At 35.7% G+C, this 23,764-nt stretch overlaps 1 protein-coding gene across 5 annotated transcripts in view; it reads left to right on the forward strand.

The window, feature by feature from the left end:
• Nucleotides 1-23,764, forward strand: part of DOCK7 (dedicator of cytokinesis 7) — a 208,065-nt gene that overhangs the window by 91,175 nt on the left and 93,126 nt on the right. For all 5 annotated transcript variants that reach the window (XR_009050226.1, XR_009050227.1, XR_009050228.1 and 2 more), the window contains 5 exons: nt 7,369-7,486; nt 10,711-10,781; nt 14,545-14,683; nt 15,606-15,707; nt 23,567-23,653. Coding sequence is in view for 2 of the 5 variants with exons in the window: in XM_057717585.1 (XP_057573568.1) it covers nt 7,369-7,486; nt 10,711-10,781; nt 14,545-14,683; nt 15,606-15,707; nt 23,567-23,653 (517 nt within the window). In the remaining 3 variants the exon portion in view is untranslated. The remainder of the gene's footprint in view (nt 1-7,368; nt 7,487-10,710; nt 10,782-14,544; nt 14,684-15,605; nt 15,708-23,566; nt 23,654-23,764) is intronic.

The following is a 23,764-nucleotide window of genomic DNA, read 5'->3' on the forward strand; positions in this document are numbered from 1 at the left end:
CTCTTCCTCCCATAGCTTCTGCTTACTTCTCTTACAACACAGCATTGTTTTGAAATGGTCTTGTTTATAGATATTTCCGTGCCATTAGATATGTGATGTCACATTTTACCTCTTTTTATCTTCTTGTTTTAAACTTTTGACATTTTACTGTGCCTTAGCATTGGTCTCTTTAAGTTCATCTTATTTGGAACCCTCTGAATTTAATGGATCTGGATGTCTGTTTCCTTCCTCAGATTAGAGAAGTTTTCAGTCATTATTTCTTCACAATTTTCCATAAGTAGGTTAATGCCACTACATATCCTGCTCTGGAACCTTTTTTTCATCCAGCATGCTGGCTGTTTCTGCATTAATAAATACTGCTGCACATTGTCATTTTGGGGACTCTAAAATGTGTTCTTCTTCTTAATATACCTTAATTTAATTGGTCCAGTACTGATGAACATATTCCTTTATAATTATTTATAATTATTTCCTAATATAAATAATATCATGAATTTCTTTGAACACACCCATTTGTACATATGTGCAGTTCTCGCCTTAGACTTGAGGTGGGTTTGTTGGGTCAAAGCGTATGTTCATTTACAATTTCTATATTGCCCTACCACCTTCTAGAAAATTTAGACTTATTTTCATTATCTGAGCAGTTGATTAGGAGGGTTTTATTATACTTGAAGTCTTGTCCATCAGCTCTCAGCAAGCACTAGTCTTCAGGTAGAGTAACTCTCAATCTTTTTCTTTTTTCTTTCTTTTTATTTTTTAGCCATCTCTTTTGGTGCCTTTTATTGAATTATTCTCATCTCTGTGTTGGCAGCAGGGACTATTAAAGCTGTGTTAGATGCATCTGGACATGAAGTCAAATAATTGTAGAGTGAAAAGTGATGTTTTCATAGTAACAGTATTAGGTAGTTACTGTTGTTCAAAAACACATACTGTCATATGTGTTTTTGAACAATAATATAGAATATTGTGCCTCTTAAAACCTTGATCACATTTATACAAAAAAGCCTGATTGATGAATGTCATCCTATTTGTATCTGCTTGGAGAAACTAAGATAATATTAGAACTGTCTTTTAACTTATTAATATTTCTTGTCCACGCTTGTTTATTTCCCAGAAACCTCATCTAGAGGAAAGAACATGCATTCTGAAGTCTGACTGAACTGTATTCTGATTTCAGCTTTGCCACTTACTTGCTTGTATGTGAAAATCTCTTAACTTTTCTGAGCTTTAGTTCATCTGCAAAATTGTGGTATATTTGACTGCTGTCTGTTTTTTTGCTTTTCTTTTTTAAGCTCTTTTTTGGAATATAATTGCTTTACACTCTTGTACCAGCTTTTGAGGTACACCAAAGTGAATCAGCTGTATTTATACATATATCCCCTCCCTCCCGCGACTCCCTCCTACCCTTCCTGTCCTGGCCCTCTAAGGCATCACCCATCCAGTTGATCTCCCTTTGTTATGCAGCAACTTCCCACTAGTTATCTCTTTTACAGTTGGTAGTGTAAATATGTCTGTGCTACTCTCTCACTTCGTCCCAGCGTCCCCTTCACCCCCTGCGCCCCCAACCCCGTGTCCTGCAGTCCATTCTCTGCATCTGCATCCTTATTCTTGCCCTGTCACTGGGTTCATTAGTACCATTTGTTTTGTTTAGATTCCGTATATATGAGTTAGCATACAGTGTTTGTTTTTCTCTTTCTGGCTTACTTCACTCTGTATGACAGACTCTGGGTCTATCCACCTCATTGTATATAGCTCCATTTCATTCCTTTTTACGGCTAATATTCCATTGTATATATGTGCCACATCTTCTTTATCCATTCATCTGTTGATGGACATTTAGGTTGCTTCCATGTCCTGGCTATTGTAAATAGTGCTGCAATGAACATTATGGTACATGTTTCTTTTTGGATTATGGTTTTCTCTGGGTATATGCCCAGTAGTAGGATGACTGGATCATATGGTAGTTCTATTTTTAGTTTTTTAAGGAACCTCCAAACTGTTTTCCATAGTGGCTGTACCAACTTACATTTCCACCAACAGTGCAGGAGAGTTCCCTTTACTCCACACCTTCTCCAACATTTATTGTTTCTTGATGTTTTGATGATGGCCACTCTGACCGGTGTGAGGTCATACCTCATTGTGGCTTGGACTTGCATTTCTCTGATTAGTGATGTTGAGCATCTTTTCATGTGTTTGTTGGCCTTCTGTATGTCTTCTTCAGAGAAATGTCTATTTAGGTCTTCTGCCCATTTGTGGATTGGGTTATTTGCTTTTTTGGTATTAAGCTGTATGAGCTGCTTGTATATTTTGGAGATTAATCCTTTGTCCATTGCTTCGTTGGCAACTATTTTCTCCCATTCTGAGGGTTGTCTTCTTGTCATGTTTATGGTTTCTTTCACTGTGCAAAAGCTTTTAAGTTTCATGAGGTCCCATTCGTTTATTCTTGATTTTATTTCCATTATTCTATAGGAGGTGTGTCAAAAAGGATGTTGCTTTGATGTATGTCATAGAGTGTTCTGCCTGTTTTCCTCTAGAAGTTTTATAGTGTCTGGTCTTACATTTAGGTCTTTAATCCATTTTGAATTTATTTTTGTGTATGGTGTTAGGAAGTGTTCTAATTTCATTCTTCTACATGTTGCTGTCCAGTTTTCCCAGCACCACTTCTTGAAGAGGCTGTCTTTTTTCCATTGTATATTCTCACCTCCTTTGTCAAAGATAAGGTGCCCATATGTGCATGGGTTTACCTCTGGGTTCTCTATTCTGTTCCGTTGATTTTCCTTTCTGTTTTTGTGCCAGTATCATACTGTCTTGATCACTGTGGCCTTGTAGTATAGTTCGAATTCAGGAAGCCTAATTCCACCAACTCCATCTTTCCTTCTCAAGACTGTTTGGCTATTCAGGGTCTTTTGCGTTTTCATACAAATCGTAAGATTTCTTGTTCTAGGTCTGTGAAAAATGCCATTGGTAATTTGGTAGGGATTGCGTTGAATCTGTAAATTGTTTTGGGTAGTACAGTCATTTTCACAATGTTAATTGTTCCGATCCAAGAACATGGCATGTCTCTCCATCTGTTTGTATCATCTTTGATTTCTTTCATCAGTGTCTTATGGTTTTCTGCATACAGATCTTTTGCCTCCTTAGGCAGTTTATTCCTAGGTATGTTATTCTTTTTGTTGCAATGGTAAATGGGAGAGTTTCCTTAATTTCTCTTTCTGCTTTTTTGTTGTTAGTGTATAGGAATGCAAGAGATTTCTGTGCATTCATTTTGTATCCTGCTACTTTACTAAATTCATCGATCAGTGCTAGCAGTTTTCTGGTAGAGTCTTTAGGGTTTTCTATGTGTAATATCGTGTTATCTGCAAAGAGTGACAGTTTTACTTCTTCTTTTCCAATTTGGATTCCTTTTATTTCATTTTCTTCTCTGCTTGCTGTGGCTAAAACTTCCAAAACTATGTTGAATAATAATGGTGAGAGTGGGCATCCTTGTTCCTATTCTTAGAGGGAATTCTTTCAGTTTTTCACCATTTAGAACTATGTTGGCTGTTGGTTTCTCATATATGGCTTTTATTATGTTGAGGTAATTTCCTTCTATGCGCATTTTCTGGAGAGTTTTTATCATAAATGGATGTTGAATTTTGTCAAAAGCTTTTTCTGCATCTATTGAGATGATCATATGATTTTTGTCCTTCCATTTGTTGATATGATGTATCACATTGATTGATTTGTGTATATTGAAGAATCCTTGCATCCCAGGGATAAACCCCGCTTGATCATGGTGTATGATCTTTTTAATGTGCTGTTGGATTCTGTTAGCTAGTATTTTGTTGAGGATTTCTGCATCTATATTCATCAGTGATATTGGCCTGTAGTGTTCTTTTTTTGTGACATCTTTGCCTGGTTTTGGTATCAGGGTGATGGTGGCCTTATAGGATGAGTTTGGGAATGTTACTCCTTCTGCAATATTTTGGAAGAGTTTGAGAAGGATAGGTGTTAGCTCTTCTCGAAATGTTTGATAGAATTCACCTGTGAAGACATCTGGCCCTGGGCTTTTGTTTGTTGTGTTGTTAATCACAGTCTCAATTTCTATACTTGTGATTAGTCTGTTCATGGTTTCTATTTCCTCCTGGTTCAGTCTTGGAAGATTGTATTTTTCTAAGAATTTATCCATTTCTTCCAGGTTATCCCATTTATTGGCATATAGTTGCTTGTAATAGTCTCTCATGATCTTTTGTATTTCTGTGGTGTCAGTTGTTACTTCTCCTTTTTCATTTCTAATTCTGTTGATTTACGTCTTCTCCCTTTTTATCCTGATGAGTCTGGCTAATGGTTTATCAATTTTGTTTATCTTCTCAAAGAACCAACCTTTAGTTTCATTGATCTTTGCTATTGTTTCCTTCATTTCTTTTTCATTTATTTCTGCTCTGATCTTTATGATTTCTTTCCTTCTGCTCACTTTGGGGTTTCTTTGTTCTTCTTTTTCTAATTGTTTGAGGTGTAAGGTTAGGTTGTTTATTCGATATTTTTCTTGTTTCTTGAGGTAGGACTGAATTGCTATAAACTTCCCTCTTAGAACTGCTTTTGCTGCATCCCATAGATTTTGGGTTGTTGTGTTTTCATTGTCATTTGTTTCTAGCTATGTTTTGATTTCCTCTTTGATTTCTTTAGTGATTTCTTGGTTGTTTAATAGTGTATTGTTTAGCCTCCATGTGTTTGTATTTTTTACAGTTTTTTTCCTGTAATTGATATCTAGTCTCATGGTGTTGTGGTCAGAGAAGATGCTTGATATGATTTCAGTTTTCTTGAATTTACCGAGGCTTGATGTGTGACCCAAGATGTGATCTATCCTGGAAAATGTTCCGCATGCACTTGAGAAGAAAGTGTATTCTGTAATTTTTGGATGGAATGGCCTATAAATATCAATTAAGTCGAGATGGTCTAATGTGTCATTTAAAGCTTGTGTGTCTTTATTTATTTTCTGTTTGGATGATCTGTCCATTGATGTAAGTGGGGTGTTAAAGTCTCCTACTATTATTGTGTTCCTGTCGATGTCCCCTTTTATGGCTGTTAGCATTTGCCTTATGTATTGAGGTGCTCCTATGCTGGGTGCAGAGATATTTACAATTGTTATATATTCCACTTGGATGGATCCCTTGATCATTATGTAGTGTCCTGCCTTGTCTCTTGTAATAGTCTTTACTTTAAAGTGTAATTTGTCTGATGTGAGTATTGCTACTCCAGCTTTCTTTTGACTTCCATTTGCATGGAATATCTTTTTCCATCCCTTTACTTTCAGTCTGTATGTGTCCCTTGGTCTGAAGGGTTTCTTGTGGCAGCATATAGACAGGTCTTGTTTTTGTATCCATTCAGCCAGTCTGTGTCTTTTGGTTGGAGCATTTAATCCATTTACCTTTAAGGTGATTATTAACATGTGTGTTCCATGACCATTTTCTTAATTGTTTTGGGTTTATTTTTGTAGGTGTTTTCCTTCTCTTGTGTTTCCTGCTTAGAAAAGTTCCTTAAGCAGTTGTTGTAAGGCTAGTTTGGTGGTGCTGAATTCTCTTAACATTTGCTTGTCTGTAAAGCTTTTGATTTCTCTGTCAAATCTGAATGAGATTCTTGCTAAGTAGAGTATTCTTGGCTGTAGGTTTTTCTCTCTCAGGACTTTCAGTATGTCCTGCCACTCCCTTCTGGCCTGCAGAGTTTCTGCAGAAAGATTAGCTGTTATCCTTATGGGTTTTCCCTTATATGTTATTTGTTGCTTTTCTCTTGCTGCTTTTAATATTTTTTCTTTGTGTTTAATTTTCATTCGTTTGGTTAATATGTGCCTCAGTGTATTTCTCCTTGGGTTTATTCTGTATGGGACTCTTTGCACTTCTTGGACTTGATTAATTATTTCCTTTCCTATGTTGGGGAAATTTTCCAGTATAACCTCTTCAGATATTTTCTCAGACCCTTCCTTTTTTTTATTCCTCTTCTGGGATGCCTATGATTCAAATGTTTGTGTGCTTAATGTTGTCCCCAAGGTCTCTGAGACTGTCTTCCATTCTTTTTATTCTTTTTTCTCTTTCCTGCTCTGTGGCAGTTATTTCCCCCATTCTATCTTCCAACCCACTTATTCGTTCTTCTGCCTCAGTTATTCTGCTGTTTATACCATCTAGAGTATTTTTAATTTCAGTTATTTTGGTGTCCATTACTGTTTGTTTGCTCTTTAGTTCATCTGAGTCCTTATTAACTGTTTCTTGTATTTTCTGTATTTTGTTATCGAGATATTGGATCATCTTTACTATCATTACTCTGAATTCTTTTTCAAGCAATTTTCCTATTTCCTCTTCATTTATTTGGTCTTGTGGGTTTTTCTCCTGCTCCTTTGCCTGCATGGTGTTTCTTTGTTTTCTCATTTTGTCTAATTTATAGGATTTCCTGTCTCCTTTCCCTGTACTGCCTAGTAGTAATTCTTCTTGCTTCTGCCCTCTGCCCCCTGTGGTGGGTTTGTCCAGTGTCTTGAGTAGGCTTCCTGGTGGGGGGCGGTCTGGTGTCTGCTTTCCAGTGTGTGGCTCTGTGTCTTTTCTCTCTGATGAGCAGGGCCATGTCAGGTGGTGCGTTTTAGGGTATCTATGAGGTTAGTATGACTTTAGGTAGTCTGTGTGCTGATGGGTGGGTTTGTGTTCCTGTCTTGTTTGTAGTTTGATGTGAGATGTCCAGCACTGGCAGTTGCAGACAGTCGGACGAAGCTGAGTCTTAGACTCTGATACAGGGCTCTGTGAGAGTTCTCTGCAGTTAATCTCCCCTGTGTCTGAGGACTCCCTAGTAGTCTAGCATCCTGAATTCAGTGCTCCCTCCCCAGAGCCTCCTACTTGACTTCTGATGGAGTAATCCAGACTTCAGAGGTTGCTTTTCCTGGCAATAAAGGGGTTTAAAGAAGACTGCCGAAGTCCCAGACTAATAGCAGAGTGTTGAGTCAAATAGATTCTATTGGAATGGCCAAAATGCAGAACACTGACAATGGCAAATGCTGATGAAAATGGGGAGCAACAGGAACTCTCATCCTCTGTTCACAGATGACAAGTACTGACTTGAATAGGTTGGCTTCTGTATGGATGGAAGGTGTTGAAAGGCACATAGAGAAATTCACCATTGAGGAACACACCAACATCAGCTCCTCTTTAGCCTCTTGGAATGTTTACTGGGACTCAGCTGCTGTCTGTTTGAATGATTACTCTAAGGATCAAATCAAACATTGTATGTGAAAATAGTGTAGTGTCTAGCAAATGCTAATAATTATTTGTTCATCTATTTCTTTGTGGTGTGTGGTAGTGAACAGTGTTTTTAGATATGTGTTCATCATCATGTATACTGTTGCCTTCACAGAAACCTTCTCTACATATACCCTCAGAGTCTCAATTTTGCCAACCGTCAAGGTTCTGCCAGAAATATAACAGTTAAAGTCCAGTTTATGTATGGGGAGGACCCTAGCAATGCCATGCCGGTAAGAAATGTTCTTTATATTTCCTGTTCTTTATTTATGGCTCAAATAGACTTTTTTTTAAGGGGGGGGGGGATCACTTGGTTGGGAGCTCTAAACTGGAAATTAATGTGATCTTGTAAACCAAATTTCTGACTTCATTACTTCCTGTACAGGTAGTAATGAGTTTACTCGAAGTCCTATTTATTGAGAACTTGGTATATGCTAGGCATTCCCAGAGATACAAAGATGAATAAGACTTAGAATCTGGAGGATATAAGAAGAATACATAAAATTTTAAAACAGCGAACTTCAGAAGAGGGCCAGAGCAGAATCATCTAGGTACTCTAATAAAGCACAGATACCTCTTCTCTACTTTTCCGTGATTCTGAATGCCCTCCTTAAGAATGAGTGGCCAGGTAAGGGAAGTGGAAAGTGGTGGGTAGTATATGGGCTTGTGGTATAGTTTGAAAATGCTCCCCAGGTGATTCTAACTTGTGTGATTCTTCCCATCTTTGCTGAGAAACTCTGGCAATAGTTCTCAACTTTGGCTGCGTTTTACACTCACTTGGGGAGCTTTTAAAAATACCAGTGCCCAGACTGAGTCTCATTCCAAGTACATTAGAGTCTCTGGGGTGGCATACCGGGCAGATATCAGTATTTTTAAATCTCCCCAAGGGATTACATTTTGCAGTCAATGTTGAGAACCAAGGTATGTGCTAATGATTAGAAGATTGGTAGTATAGGGATTCAAAGGTATAGGTGTTCAGCAGAAGGAGAGAATGCCTCAAAGGTGGTTAAATTGTTCATAGTAGTGGCTCTAGACTGTGGGGAAAGGAAGGCAATTCAAGTTGGAGAATGCCCTTCAACACAGGAAGAGTGGTGAGTGGTCTGAGCCAGAGCAATGCAAGATAAGTCAGAAATAGTGGATTGAGGCCAGACTGGGGAGGTTCTTGACTGCCCACGTTGCCATTTAGGATTTATGGGACACTAATAAATACAAGTTCCATGAAAATAGATTTTTAACTTACGGAGTAGGAGCACGCCTATCACTGTCAACCTCTGAGAGAACCCTAGTGGAATGAAAATGAGCTAAGAACAGGTGCATTATTTACAGAGTTTTATTTTAGCATTCTATGTCAGTCATTTGAATCAAGTTCTCTTGATTTTCTACATTACTTACTAAGATGACCATTTCATTTCCACTATAGCCTCAGTTTCATCAGCATTTATAGATCTTGATAGCAGCAAGCACAAATTATTCATCTTTGTATTCTTCTGTGGCAGCTGTTTCAGGTCCTTGCATATGATACATGCTGAACAAACATTTGTTCGGTAAATGTAGAATTTGTTTTTTGAGGTTTGGAATGAGCACTTCATGCTTTTTACTAGCTCTTCATTTCTGCTGAAGGAATGGATGTACTATCGCAGTTGATGAAAAGATACTGGATTGTGAAAATAATTGCTTTGTTATCTTATATCTGAATGGCCACATGAACTTGAGCCTATGACAAATGTAGTATATGTAAAATAATTTGTTTTTATTTTTTGCCTAACAAACTCTTGCTTGTCTTAGCATATATATGGCCTCCTCTACAGAGCCCCAGCTGCATCCAGCCATACTGTCAGTTAGACCACTCCTTCTTTTGGTGCTGCCATAGTGTCTTCTCACTTCTTTTATGGGCTATTTCATTTTATGGTTATGTGTTTATTTCTTTAACACGTCCACTAGACTGTGAGCTCCTTGAGGGCAAGAATCATGTCTTACTCATATCTATATCTTGATGCCTGTCATAGTGCTTGACATAATTGATGCTCAGTCCATGTTGATGAATGATTGAAAGTACATGTTAAATGGTCAAAGGAACACTTTCCACTTTATATCATGTATGTTATGAGAATAAGTTACTTTGTGAAAAACAGTAGCTTCCGTAGAGGGAAAAAGGTACTGCATTCCTTTCACTTGTGTATTATTAGTGATATGAAAATATAATGCTTTTATGTTTATGTGAGTGGCTGGTTTTAAAGAATGTATGAACACAGACATATTGTGTTTGCTTATGCTTTAAAAATGAAGACTGTTCTGCTTATGCTTTAAAAATGAAGACTGTTCAAATGGGTCTTAAGATAATTTTTTGATCATATAGTGTTGATATGATAAAATCATAAACTTCATAATTCTGACACTGGAACAGCATTTTTGTAAGAACAGGGTAAGGAATTCTTAGAAAATTGATGAAATTAGATATATCTAGGAGAGTCATAATTATTACACTTTTAGATACCCTTAAAATTAAAGGGCCTGCTTGAAATGTTGCAAAAAGAAACACAAATATCTGTTATTATGTTCTTTTTATTTAAGGATGGTGTGACTTAACCCCTTGGTATAAGGAATACACTTTTGAGTTGTTTTACCAGTTGTGTGATAGAAATATGACGACATGTCCACATACCTATTCATGCATGTTTAGAGATGACTGGCCAGACTTAAAAGTTTAATCTATAGCTAGATAACATTGCAAGCCTATCACATAGGAATCATAGATGTGACCTTGACATCATTAAGCCATTTATCTAATCAGCTGCCCTAATTAACTATAGTATTGCTTTGGTAGATTTCAAGAGGCAGATATACAAGACTGAATTATTTTACCTCTAAACTTTCTCCAAAAGTGTTGTAGTAGTGTATTTTTTTTAACGTGGTGGATTTAAAAAAAACACACGTATGTTAAGAATATAAGAATGGAGCTCCTCTTCCATTGTAGAGTAGCTTGCAGGGAGTGCTGAAAGTAGAGGATACATAGCTGACCTAAATTAGGATATTTTAATTATCGTTTATGAATAATTTCTATTTGACACTTAGAATGACTTGTTTTAGTGAAGAAGCCACCAATAGATATATGCCACCATTCTAGGATTGTATTTCTTATATAAATTCCAAATGATGTGCTACATCTAGATTTTAAAATGAATTCTTTACCTTCTTTAAGAAAAAGGAAAGAAATGTACCTTATTGCCCAATAGATATAAATATAATGGATAGAAGCTTTTTGAATGTTTGAATGTCAGATGGGTTTATAGTTGAAAAGAACTTTACAGTTAAGCATTTGAACGTATAGGCACATTGTTCTTCATTGGGCTGATTTTGCCCATTGTTCTCAGTTATTAAATCAGACAAATTCTTACATAGATATGAAACATCCAGCATTTATTACAACAAAGTTTCAACATGCTGTTATTTGTTACAGGTAATCTTTGGTAAATCTAGCTGTTCAGAATTTTCAAAGGAAGCCTATACAGCCGTAGTATATCATAACAGGTACTGAATTCAAATATTTCTTTCAAAGTTACTCACTTCTCAGTGGCATTGTTAGCAGTCACGTTAGTGTGTTTACCAAATGCTTTGCTGCACTGAATGTGCAAATTCAAGATAGCTGACATCAGAGTTATAATTTTCAACCTGTAGAGGCACATTCTCTCCATAGACGTCTCAAATACAAAACTTTATGCACAAAACATCTTATGTGTCGAATTCTCTGATCCTTTCATTTTTATTATATTGTTATTGATTATCATTGTGGCCTCTGGTCCTTTGGTCTTTCCCTATTATTTTCATTGGACACTTTGTATTTTTACTTAACTCTTTCCTAAGCTTGCACTCATAAGTCAGTTAAATTGGTGCAACATCCAATAAATCTTTGACTTCGTGACTTTCCATTTTACCTCTTTGGGAAGTGGATTGTTAATTCTGGATAACCTTTAATTTCTTCTTTCCTTCCCCTTCTCCTCCCCCTCCTTCTCCTCTTCTTCCTCCTCTGCCTCCTACCTTCCCTCCTCCTCCCCCTCCTTCACCTCCCCCTCCCTCCTCTTCATTTTTTTGATTTTTGAATGCTGTTGGAGAAAAATCACAAAATTGTACCAATCAGGGCTGTCAGAAATTGATGTTATTTTATTTTATCTTCTTTTGGTCCCACTATTCTTTGGTAAATTTTTTTGTCATTCCTTTTTTATGTGTATCTCTCTCATTTGGCAATAGCTATTTTAAGCTTTTCTTCCCCTTCCTCTAGTTCCTACTTCTTTTCTGTTTGCTTTACTCTTAGTGTTCCTACTTTATGAAGTTGATGAAGGCCATCTAACTTGAGTTCTATCAATTTCTATGCCCTTCACCTCAGATTATCTCCGTGTGGATCTGCCTTTCCTCAGTTTCAAAGGTGGTAATGGCCCACAGCCTCCTCAGTGTGGATCTTTTCATCTCTGCTCTCAGTCTTATCCAGCCTCTTCAGAATGTGACTCCATCAGTTGCTTCTTTTCTTGCATCATCAGTCTTCTGCTTCATTGGCTCCATCTCTTATTGCCGTAAAATTTGTTTCCTATACTTAAAAAAAAAAACAAAAGTCTTTCTTCAGTGCTGTTGTTTAGCGTGATTTTTCCTTACCCTCCTTAAAAGGTTCTTCTTTCTCACCTTTATTTAATGGCCCTCTCTTGGTTTCCTTTTATCCTTTTGAACACTTTTTTTTTCTATAGTAATTATTCTAATTTTTCTTTTTCTTTAAAACTTAGGCCTTCCACACAAAACATGAAAGTTTTAACCTTCTTTTTCTATAATATTCTCTCCCTAAATAATCTTATATGTATTTCCAGAGTTACATTCAATGAAAATACTACTACTTTTACCTTTAAGTGGATTGTTCCCATTCTTTATTTTCTGTCATAACCTTCTTTCTGAGATACAAACATGTATTTTCAGTGGCCTTTTAGGCATATTCATTCAAGTGCCTACTGCCTTCTCAATTTCCGTGTATTTATTCTTGACTCTTCTTCCTAAGCCAATCTCTGTCTGACTGTTTTTATTCATCGTACCACCATTTTTCCAGTTACTCTGACTCAAAATGTAAGACATTCTTGCCTTCCTTCTTATTTTCTCTAGTATTTAGTTATCTTTTAATCTTGATGATTGTATATCTGCCTCATTACCAAACATGTCCTGTGTTGTCCTGTTTCTGGGCCTTTCTTGGCTCTTTTTTCTATTATAACACTGACTCCCTCTTTTATTGAACTCCTCATACTTTAACACCCGTATTATATATCTCTTCCTAAATGACAGTTCTCTGATCTAAAACTTGAGGTAATCTGTTCAGCTCTGTTCTTGAAGCACTTAACCTTATATGCTCTATACCAGGGGTTGGCAAACTTTTCTAAAAAGGGCCAGATAGTATATACTTTAGGCTTTGTGCTGGTGTAGTGCAAAAGTAGCCATGTACAGTAAGTTGCAAATAAATGGGCATGGCTATCTTCCAATAAAATTTTATTTATGGACCCTGAAATTTGAATTTCATTTAATATTTCAGTGAAATATTCTTTTGAGTTTTTTAAGCACTTAAAAATATAAAAATCATTTTTAGTTTGTAGGCTATACAAAACCAAGTAGTGGACTGGATCTGGCCTGTGGCCATAGTTTGCCAACGCCTGCTTTATAGCATAGCTATTGATATATGTGTATCTTAATTATATTTCTACTAAATTATGTATTTTTGAGGGTTTTTTTTTAATGTTCATCTTTAAAACCACCACAGAAGTAACACAGTGCTTAGCCTAACGGTGGGTAATTAAAAATATTTGTTGGTGAATAACTCATAGATGTTTAATTTTCCATAAGAGCCTTCACATAATACGATTTCAGGAAAGAAATGAACTAAAACACTAAATGCTAGGAAAGATACTGATAAAGAAGGTTGTATTTTCTAAAAGTATCGCAGTCTGTGACTAGGTCTTTATCTTGTTGCTCTCAGCATTAGTAGAATTAAAATGATTCAGTCTAACATTACTAGTAAATTCAACTTTCTCATAATTCAGTGGTGATTAGTGAGATCAGTAATAAAATCTATAGCATCTTTTATTTACCAAAGTCATCAAATTCTCAGGTGGCTAGCATTAACTATCTTTCTTATGGGTATAAAAGCCTTATGCCACTTGATTTTTCTGTGATCAGATCTACACCTGTTAGCATTTTTGAGGCTTATTTGAGATAGAGGAATATTTGTCATATTTAGCATCAAAGAAAAATCCCTAATTGGTGGGATGGGCTTTGCTTTAGAGGCAGTTGGAACTGTATGGTTTGGACATATTTTCATTGAATATAACTCTGAGAGATACTAACCGAATGTGGAATATTGGGATGCTAAGGTTCTATCCCTTTTAGGTCTATATCATAAATAACAGCCATGCTATCCTATAAAAATGCTCCTGGGGGCCACGTTCAATGAATTTTGAGATGCAAGTGCCATTAGTTTGATCAAATATGATATTTGTTGTATTCTTTAGTAACTGGGAGCAGTTCTAAACTGTGGGACACATGCAATTTGTGGGTGTTCCCTGATTTTTTCTTTTCTTTTTTCTCTCCTCCCCCCCCCCCCTTTTTTTTTTTAAAGCTGTCAGTCAATACACTGACTAGTCCATGTTTTGGTAACATTTCTTTCTTTTGCAATGGAGTAATAGATATAAGGCATTCAATAGAGAGCTCATCTTGATACCAGGTTGTCTAAGATACTTTTTTCTTTTGTTTGTTTGTTCGTTCGTTTTTTCTTTCTTTCTTTTTTTTTTTTTTAACAAAAGGATAATACAAATTAGTCTTACTATGAAGCTGTACTCCTATATAAGAAAAATGCTTTTCTGTGGTATGGTTATAAGATATACACTTCTAAAAGCTCATATTATTTCTTTCTATTTAATATGTATCCAAATTGGTATATAAATATAGAAAGCTTTGCCCTAGTCTCCTCTCTTATACAGTTTCCAATCTAAAGAAGATCTCAGATGAAGGTGGTGATTATTAATGAATTTTCAAATAGTAGGATTACTCAACCCGTTAATAAAAATGGGATGAGAAGTTTCAGAAACAGTGGCAGCTCCCTCATATGGAAGCAGGAGTTAGTTACTTAGAGTTTGGAAATAAAAATATTTTGGACTAGAAGAAAAATTAAGCATGAATCCTGAAATTAATCTAAAAATTACTTAAATATACAAATGCAATACGTATTTATTTATTGACTATTGATCTGTTTTGTTCTGTTTTTTGTATGAAGGTCTCCTGATTTTCATGAAGAAATCAAGGTGAAACTTCCTGCTACTTTAACTGATCATCATCACTTGCTTTTTACTTTTTATCATGTTAGTTGTCAACAGAAACAAAATACTCCCCTTGAAACTCCTGTTGGATACACAGTAAGTATATTTTTGTTAAATATTTAGCTCTTTGATCTTAAAAATAATTACAATATTTAAGATACAGTTGGTAATTCATTGTTAAATTTGAGTATTTCTTACCTGATGCCCCGTGTTGGTTAGGAAGGGTCATCATAACGAGAAAATGCTCAGTAATGTAGTTACCTAATGTCATTGTTTAACTAACAGGTGTAAACACTTAGCTGTTGGTCCTGATTATTGTATATTTACCCAACAATACTGTGTAAATATCACAGTTTTAAGGATTCTTCAGAAGAAAATGGTTTGAATATCAAATGATTGAAAGAGACCCTTGGCACAATTAAAACCCTTGAGTATTTTTTGAAAATCATTACTATTGAATTACAAAAGTAAACCTAAGATGAAATACATTGTAGTGAGCTATCATAATTTTGTCAGAAAGGCATAATTGCCTTCACCTAAAAGAGAAAAACTAACATTTGATTCATACTTTTTGTCTTCAGTTTATGGCATGAATTTTGCTAAATGTAAGAAAATAAGTTTGTCATACTTTTCATACTTTTTAGTTTTGTTCTCAACATTCATGTGTAATCAAATCTTTCTTTCTCTATTAAGTTGACACTATTACCGCAGTTTAAAATTGATTCACTTTGTGGACTTCTCTACTACCAACTTTCCCTTGGATAATAAAGACCTGCTATAGTTTTAAATATTGCACAGTTAGTAATAACATTTTGGAGATCCTCCTTAAATATTGTTAGGGAAAGTTCTTTAGAGGAATTATGAAGGCCTATTATTATTATTTCATAATTAAATCTCCTTGGTGTTTAGTGATATGAGACGAATTTGGCTCATACCAAGTTCTTAAAACAGATTTTCCAAGTAATTATTTTTATAACAAACATATTTAAATTAATATTCTTTCCTTTTTATTTAAAAGTGGATACCAATGCTTCAGAATGGACGATTAAAGACTGGGCAGTTTTGCCTGCCGGTCTCACTGGAGAAACCACCACAGGCTTATTCTGTACTGTCTCCTGAGGTCAGTATCTCTCACATTGAAATTCTCCAGATTGGATGAAATGGGTTTTTCATTACAAAAATAGTTTTCTCAAACTTGCTGTTTCTTCTAAGTCTGTATATAGTGAAGTAACAATATCATTTTCTCCTATAATTAAAATTACTCTATAGAATACTTTGAAGCATTTATACTCTTCTTTAAAGTATATTCATTTAAAAACCAAAATAATATATGAAATGTAAGCTCAAATTTGGAGAACTTTTGTATTGTAGCATGAGAAGCTTCTTTAAATAAATGTTTCTTTCTTTCTTTTAGTAGACAATATTTCACTAAAAGGCTGAAGGCAGGAGAACAGACTAATTTTTTCAGAATCTTTTTGTAATTGAAGATCATGTTGATAAAAATAGAATAGCTATAAATAGGCAATACAAGAGACATTAGCAGCTTTGATGATGACCTATGTGACTTGAAAGAAACAGAAACATTGGGAAAATCTCAATCAAGAATCAGTAGCCACTGTTCAAAAACCAAAGTGCCTTTTGAGAGAACTGTTGCATGATGATTACCAACGTCTCTTAATGCTTTGACCATAACTGTTTGTAAACATTCATTTGAAATGTGTCTTGCGAATGATCTCCTGGTGGCATTTATTTTCAGAATAGAACGTTAAAAGTTTTCACAAATAAATTTGTGTTGTTTTTAATTTAAAAAAAAAGGCAGTATAAGGCTACTGCTCTAACCTCCTCCCTCACCATTCTCTGTCACTCTGCCCTAACCATGTAGCACAGCGCCTTTGTTGTTCCTCATACATGAAGAGCACATTCCCATCTCAGGCCCTTTGTACTTCCCTTTGCTGGCAATGCTGTATCATAAGACCTGCTTCTTATTTAATTCAGATATCCACTCAAATATCCCCTCTTGAGAGAAGTCGTTTGTGATTACTTTAAGTAGCAGCCTTCACTTTTATCCCTTGGCTTTATCCTTATAATAGTTATCACTGGGACTTCCCTGGCTGTCCAATGGTTACGACTCTGTACTTCCACTGCAGGTGGTTCGGGCTCGATCCCTGGTCGGGGAACTAAGATCCTGCATGCCCTGGGCACAGCCAAAAAACAAACAAAAAACAAAGCAGGACAACAACAAAAAACTTATCACTGACTTCATAGTTCATATATCTTTGTTTATCTGCTTATTGTCTGCAGGGTATAAACTCCATCAGGTTAAGGACTTTGTCTTTCTTATACATTGCTGTATCTACAAGTGCTTAGAATAGTGCTTGGCTCGTAGTAGGCAGTTCATAAATACTTATTAAATGAATAAAGACGATAGGAAAGAAATAGGACTGTACCCCCCTCATCCCCCACATCTTTCATTTGGTTTTCCAGGAACACATCTTTTCAGTAAAATAAATTAGTCTTCTGTCAGGGGTAGCATTGTATTTCAAAAGGAAGTATTTTAAAAGAAAATATAATTTTATGGAAGTTTACATTTGTTCTTAATTGATTTGCAAATGCAAGGTCAGCTTTCTAAAGGGAGGCTGATGGTTTTCTTCTCGCTACGTGTTTGTTCATATATAAAGAATATGGTGATAATTTGGATTTGACTATAGGTATATAGTATGACTGATTGATATGTGAGATTGAACCACCTGATTAAGTGCTTAAACTTTTGTGTATTTTAGTTACTATATTAAAAGAACAGAATATATCCTTAACTTCATTATTATATTTAAAGAATAGTATATATTAGTTTTAGTGCTTAACTTAAATCAAGTGAGAGATAAATATTTAAATATTTGACTTTTATAGATCATTGCTTAATGCAATTTTGTATTTACTTTACTGGTTGAGGTTGAGTGCTCTTTGATTCAGAAGGTCAAAGAACTTCCGATATATGTTAACTTCAGCAGTTCTTTGGGCCTTAGAATATGAAGCTTGCCATATAAGCAAGCCACTTAGGTACTGAGAAACTAATTTCTGTAGCTAGTGAACTATTTAGTGCTTTATTGATTTCACTCAGTGTTCATTTTCAGTGATAAATGGATCATCTTTTTTTCTTAAAACAGGGTAAAAAGGAAAGTAAACCTTTGTTGGCTTTGTTTTACCACGTTTTCTTGGTTTTCAGGTGTTTCCCCCTTACGTTTTCATGTTCTTTTCACTCTGAACCTGTAAGCATTCTTCTCAGGTAGGATCACTGACTGCAGTTCTCTGAACGGTACTCCTTCAGTAGTGTAGTATATAACTTACACAAAGTCAAGATGCTCCTGACTCCTGCTGCTAATTGATGAATCTTAAATCTGCGTCTCTGCTCACTCTTCTTTTGCCAGTTATTTGTCTGGTAAATTAAAATGCCTAGTGATGTCTTTACCAGGATGTTCCATAGATATCTCAAACATAAAAGGTCCAAAACCGGACTCATTCTCGTTGAATACTGTTGGAACTTTATGGTGAGAGAAAAACCTTGGCCACCAACATGCCTCAACAGAGTGATGGTATTCTAGTGAATTTGTCTCAGTTCAGTGTCGTCAGTTTTTCAGGATGAGTGTTTACTGGGCTGCAGGAAGCAGATTCATCTTTACAAGATTGATGGAAGATTGGCATATAGACTAGCATGGCAGGTTGTCATCAGATTTTTCTCTCTGTAGGATTATGGCCCTCAGCCTGGGGCGCTCATCATAATCACCTGGATGTTAAAGGAGTTTTGCTTTATTGTTTTTTCCTGAAATATGTCACGGTGAAAAATATACACATCCTGTATCTCATGAATTATATTTCTGAATATTTATGTTACACATATATTTGCATAGATATATATGCAAAGATCAGCATATAGGATGTTTTTAAACTTAACAGTGGTTACACCTGTGTATGGCTAGTTACACTTCTCAATTTTTTGTTTTTATTTAATAATATAACACACACTCATGAATCCACTACCCAATCGAGGAGCAAGAGCACTGACAATAGTTTACATCACTTATGTGCTCTTCCTGTATTCTACACTCTTCTTCCTTCTAACTACAAAAAACTAGCCTTTAAAAAAAAGTGGTAAAATATACATAACATAAAATTTACCATTTTAACTATTTTTAAGTATACAGTTCTGTGGTATTAAGTACATTCACATTGTTTTGAAAACTAGCCTCTTAAAACTACTCTTTAATTGAGGTATATGTATGCCTAAGTACATTGTTTACTTTGCTTATTTTATGAACTTAATGAAAAGGTTATTATGCTGTAAATAATCCTCTGGGACTTGCTTTTCTCATTCAGCATTATATTACTAAGATTTAGTGTTTATTATCAAAATAAAATGTTCTTCTGAAATTTCTCTGTACTTAGAATATAATCGAGATTTTTTTTCCCTTAACCTACAGGAAATCTCTGAAAGAGTTGGGCTCTTCCACTTCTTCAGCGTCATCTTCTACTATCACCACACCCCTTCTGCTGTATTTGTAGCTTCTTCCAAATTTTTTCCAGTCTCTCAGTCTTTGAATTTTGTCTTTCTCCTTCCTGATCTCCTCATGGCTAGATTCTTTTTATTATATTTATTTCATTATATATTTCAAATAGCCCTTCCTCAGAGAAGTCTTTCCCTCATTCCATGAATTTTCAGCTCTTCCTTCCTCCACACTGCTGATACATTCTCATTTTTAATCCAATTTTATTTACTAAATACTTATTACCATCTGAAATTATCTTATTATTTGTTTTTTTTTCCTACAGGAAATGGATAGTAAGCACCCAGAGAGCAGATGTTATGTTTATCATGAAACCCTAGTACTTAGAAAACTGTGTAGAGACTTCAGTAAATAATTATTATATGAATTTAAAGAGAAAATTACAGGATTATTGGTATTAGCAAAAAATAAAAAATGGAAATTACCTGGATGTTGACTGAGAGTTTAATGTTTAATTAAATTTGTGTATATCCATACAGTGGTGCAGTAGTTAAGAGGAATGATGTAGATTGAAATATCCTAGTGGGACATTTGTAATAAAAATATAAAAACAAATAAATAATATAGTGACAACCAAACTCAGTATGTAGGTATATCAGCAATTGGGTAGAGCTGGTTTGGAAAATATATACCAAATTTAGCAAAGTTAGCTCTCAAAGGGGTGTGAGATTATGAAAGTTTTTTTTGTTGTTGATTATTTTTTTTTCTAATCTCATATACCTTTGAAAGGCAGTACAGCATAATTTCCAAGATTTCACTCCCAGCTCCATTACTTATTTGTATAACCTCAGGTAAGTTTCTTATTCTTCTATGGACTAAATTGTTCTAGACCCCAATGTGATAGCATTTGGAGATGGGGCCTTTGGGAGGTAATTAGGTTAGATGAGGTCATGAGGGTTGGGGCCGCGTGCTGGGATTAGTGCTCTGCAAGAAGAGACCCCAGAGAGCTTTCTTTCTCTCAGCTGTGTGAGGACACAATGAAAGGTGGTCATCTGCAAGCTAGGAAGGGGTTCTCACCAGAAACTGACCATGGTGGCACCTTGGACTTCTGGTCTTCAGCCTGGGGGAAAATACATTTCTGTTATTTAAGTCACCCAGTATATGATATTTTGTTATGGCAACCCAAGCTAAGACACTCTCTTCGCCAGAATTTTCTTATCTGTAAATCAAGGAGAATAATTAATGCCTACAATAAAGAGTTATGTTGATGACTGAACGATTAATAGTTTGTGGAGCATTTAGAATGGTGCCAGGCACATGAAAAGTGCTAAAGAAGTGTCTGCTACTGTTATGCCATTCCTGTTACTACGCTGCTTGTTAGAATATTTTAAGAGAGTAGTTCTTACTTTAGCATGTGTCAGCATCACCTGGAGTGTTTTTAGTAACACCAGTTGTTAGCCCTACTCCCAGAGTTTCTGATGTGGTAGGTCTAGGTTGGGGCTTGATTATTACATTTCTTACAAGTGCCCAGATGATATTGATGCTGCAGACTGTTTTTAAAGAAGTATGTGTTCATATTTTATTTGGGTGTCCTATTTTTTAAAGCTGAAAATGGGTGTTTTGGGTTGAAAGAGCTAGTACTGTTTCTTGTGCTGAGTAGTTTTTTGGTTTTTTGTTTTGTTTTGTTTTTGTTTTTGTGTGTTTTGGCTTTTTGGTTTTTTTTCCTTGTGGTAATCCATGACACTATTTTCTTTTTTTCTTTTTAAGCTCTTTATTGGAATATAATTGCTTTACACTCTTGTACCAGCTTATGAGGTACACCAAAGTGAATCAGCTGTATTTATATATATATCCCCATATCCCCTCCCTCCTGCAACTCCCCCCCACCCTCCCTGTCCTGGCCCTCTAAGGCATCACCCATCATCGAGTTGAACTCCCTTTGTTATACAGCAACTTCCCACTAGCTATCTGTTTTACAGTTGAGAGTGTAAATATGTCTATGCTACTCTCTCACTTTGTCCCAGCTTCCCCTTCGCCCCCTGCCCCCCCCAACCCCGTGTCCTCCAGTCCATTCTCTGCATCTGCATCCTTATTCTTGCCCTGTCACTGGGTTCATCAGTACCATTTGTTTTTTAGATTCCGTATATATGAGTTAGCATACAATATTTGTTTTTCTCTTTCTGGCTTACTTCACTCTGTATGACAGACTCTAGGTCTGTCCACCTCATTACGTATAGCTCCACTTCATTCCTTTTTATGGCTGAGTAACATTCCATTGTATATATGTGCCACATCTTCTTTATCCATTCATCTGTTGATGGGCATTTAGGTTACTTCCATGTCCTGACTATTGTAAATAGTGCTGCAGTGAACATTATGGTACATGTTTCTTTTTGTTTTTTTCTGGGTATATGCCCAGTAGTGGGATGACTGGATCATATGGTAGTTCTATTTTTAGTTTTTTAAGGAACCTCCAAACTGTTTTCCATAGTGGCTGAACCAGCTTACATTCCTACCAACAGTGCAGGAGAGTTCCCTTTTCTCCACACCCTCTCCAGCATTTATTGTTTCTTGATGTTTTGATGATGGCCATTCTGACCAGTGTGAGGTGATACCTCATTGTGGCTTGGACTTGCATTTCTCTGATGATTAGTGTTGTTGAGCATCTTTTCATTGTTTGTTGGCCACCTGTATGTCTTCTTCGGAGAAATGTCTATTTAGGTCTTCTGCCCATTTGTGGATTGGGTTATTTGCTTTTTTGGTATTAACGCTGAGTAGTTTTAATTTACTCCACCAGCATTTAAAAAAAAAAGAAGTTTCAAAACCTGTGTTATTTGCCTCAGTTCATTTGTTACCTGTTAGTGTTGAATTTTGTTACAGGAAACTTACTTTATTTGGTTTTATTTTCTTCAAATAAGAAAAATATGAAGCCATAGGAAAGAAATCCTATCTATCTACCTATATATAGTTGTGTTTTTTGGGTTCTTTTTGCTGAGTCTTTCTATTTTTGTCATTTGTTTCAAGGATGTTTGTAATTGTTTGTGGAGTTTTGTTTTTTTGTTTTTGTTTTTTTTTCCTGGTGGCTGTTTTAAACTCCTTGTCAGGTCTGTCCAGTATTGGTGTCATCTAAATATTGATGTCTGTTGATTGTCTTTTCTCATTTAAGTTGAAATTTTTCTGGTTCTTGGTATGATGCATGATTTTTTGTTATATCCTGAACATTTTGGGTATTATGACTCTAGATCTTATAAAGTCTTGTGTTTTAGCAGAGGGAGAGGTCCTATTGCCAGGTGGAAGTAAAGATTCACATTCCCCACTCTGCCTTGGTTTGGGGGTGGCTTATTATTGGGTGCAGGTGGGATTTCAGGCCTCAGCTGACACCTCCCTGTCTGTGAGAGTGAGGGGGAACCTTGTTACTGCTCCCTGCTTGGCCTCCACGGACACCACAGTTGGTGGGGGTAATTTTTATCACTGGACTGGGGCCAATTCCCATCTATGTCTTCTCTGATACCAGACAGTATTTGTGGGGGTGGAGTAGGGATTGAGGCACTTCCTTATAGCCAGCTGAGGGTGGGCACCTAGGCGCCTCACTCAGCCTGTGGAGGTGGAATGGGGCTGCTTTTTTTTCCTTGTGTTTGGCCAGATGAGGACAATTGTTGCATTTGACTAGAGGGAGCAGTTTTTTTGTCTGTTCCTTTTGATGTTTCTGGGTTGCCAGCTTCTCTAGCAACTAGTCCAGGATACATCAAGCAAAAGTAAAACCCAGGAAACACTGCCTTATAGTTCCTTGTATCCTGAGGTTCCTAGCCTGTCTGCATCCTTCTCTCCCCTTTCAGTCTTTACGTTTATTTTATGTATCATGTTTAGCGTTTTTAGCTGTACTCAGCAGGAAGAATAGAAAGAACTGATGTACTCTCTTTTAAAAATTTTTTTGATATTATTTTAATTAACACTCCTAGCAATTTACATCAGAAAGAAATGTTTTCTAATCCTTAAAATAACAGACTGCCTATGAATATTTTAAAGCCCAATTAAAACATGATAGGAATGTTTAAAATAAAGAAAATAGGATATTATAAACCATTAAGTTATTGTAGATGTGAATTTATTGGCATGAAAAGGGATTCACAATGTAATAGATGAAAAACAGATTTCAAAATAATAGGTTTGCTATCACCTGTATAAGGGTGTATATAAAAGTATATGTGCATAAGGGAAGATTTAGAATGATTTTATAAAGGGGTAGGTTTCTGGGAAGATAGAATTTTGAGTGTATATTTCCTGCCTTTTCTCCTTGAGCCTTTTATGTTGTAGGAAACATATTGATTTTGTAATAAAAACAAAATATAAATTTTGCATTTATTTGTAATGCATAAAATATATTTCCACAGTGTTTTTTTCTCATTGAGATATTATAATTTTATTTCACAATTCATAATCAACTTAAGTATCTGTAATCATTGTATTCAATATCTTTTAGGTTCCTCTACCTGGCATGAAATGGGTAGATAATCACAAAGGTGTTTTTAATGTTGAAGTTGTTGCTGTTTCATCTATCCATACACAGGTAAGTGAGTTTTAATAATTTTTGTGATCAGATTTCACTTAAATGAATTAAACATATTGTCTAGAACTTAAATCAGTTTTGTTTGCTGTAAGATTTTTGAGACTAATATCA

The sequence above is a fragment of the Hippopotamus amphibius genome, chromosome 1, assembly GCF_030028045.1.
Source record: "Hippopotamus amphibius kiboko isolate mHipAmp2 chromosome 1, mHipAmp2.hap2, whole genome shotgun sequence".
NCBI classification, from domain to species: domain Eukaryota; kingdom Metazoa; phylum Chordata; class Mammalia; order Artiodactyla; family Hippopotamidae; genus Hippopotamus; species Hippopotamus amphibius.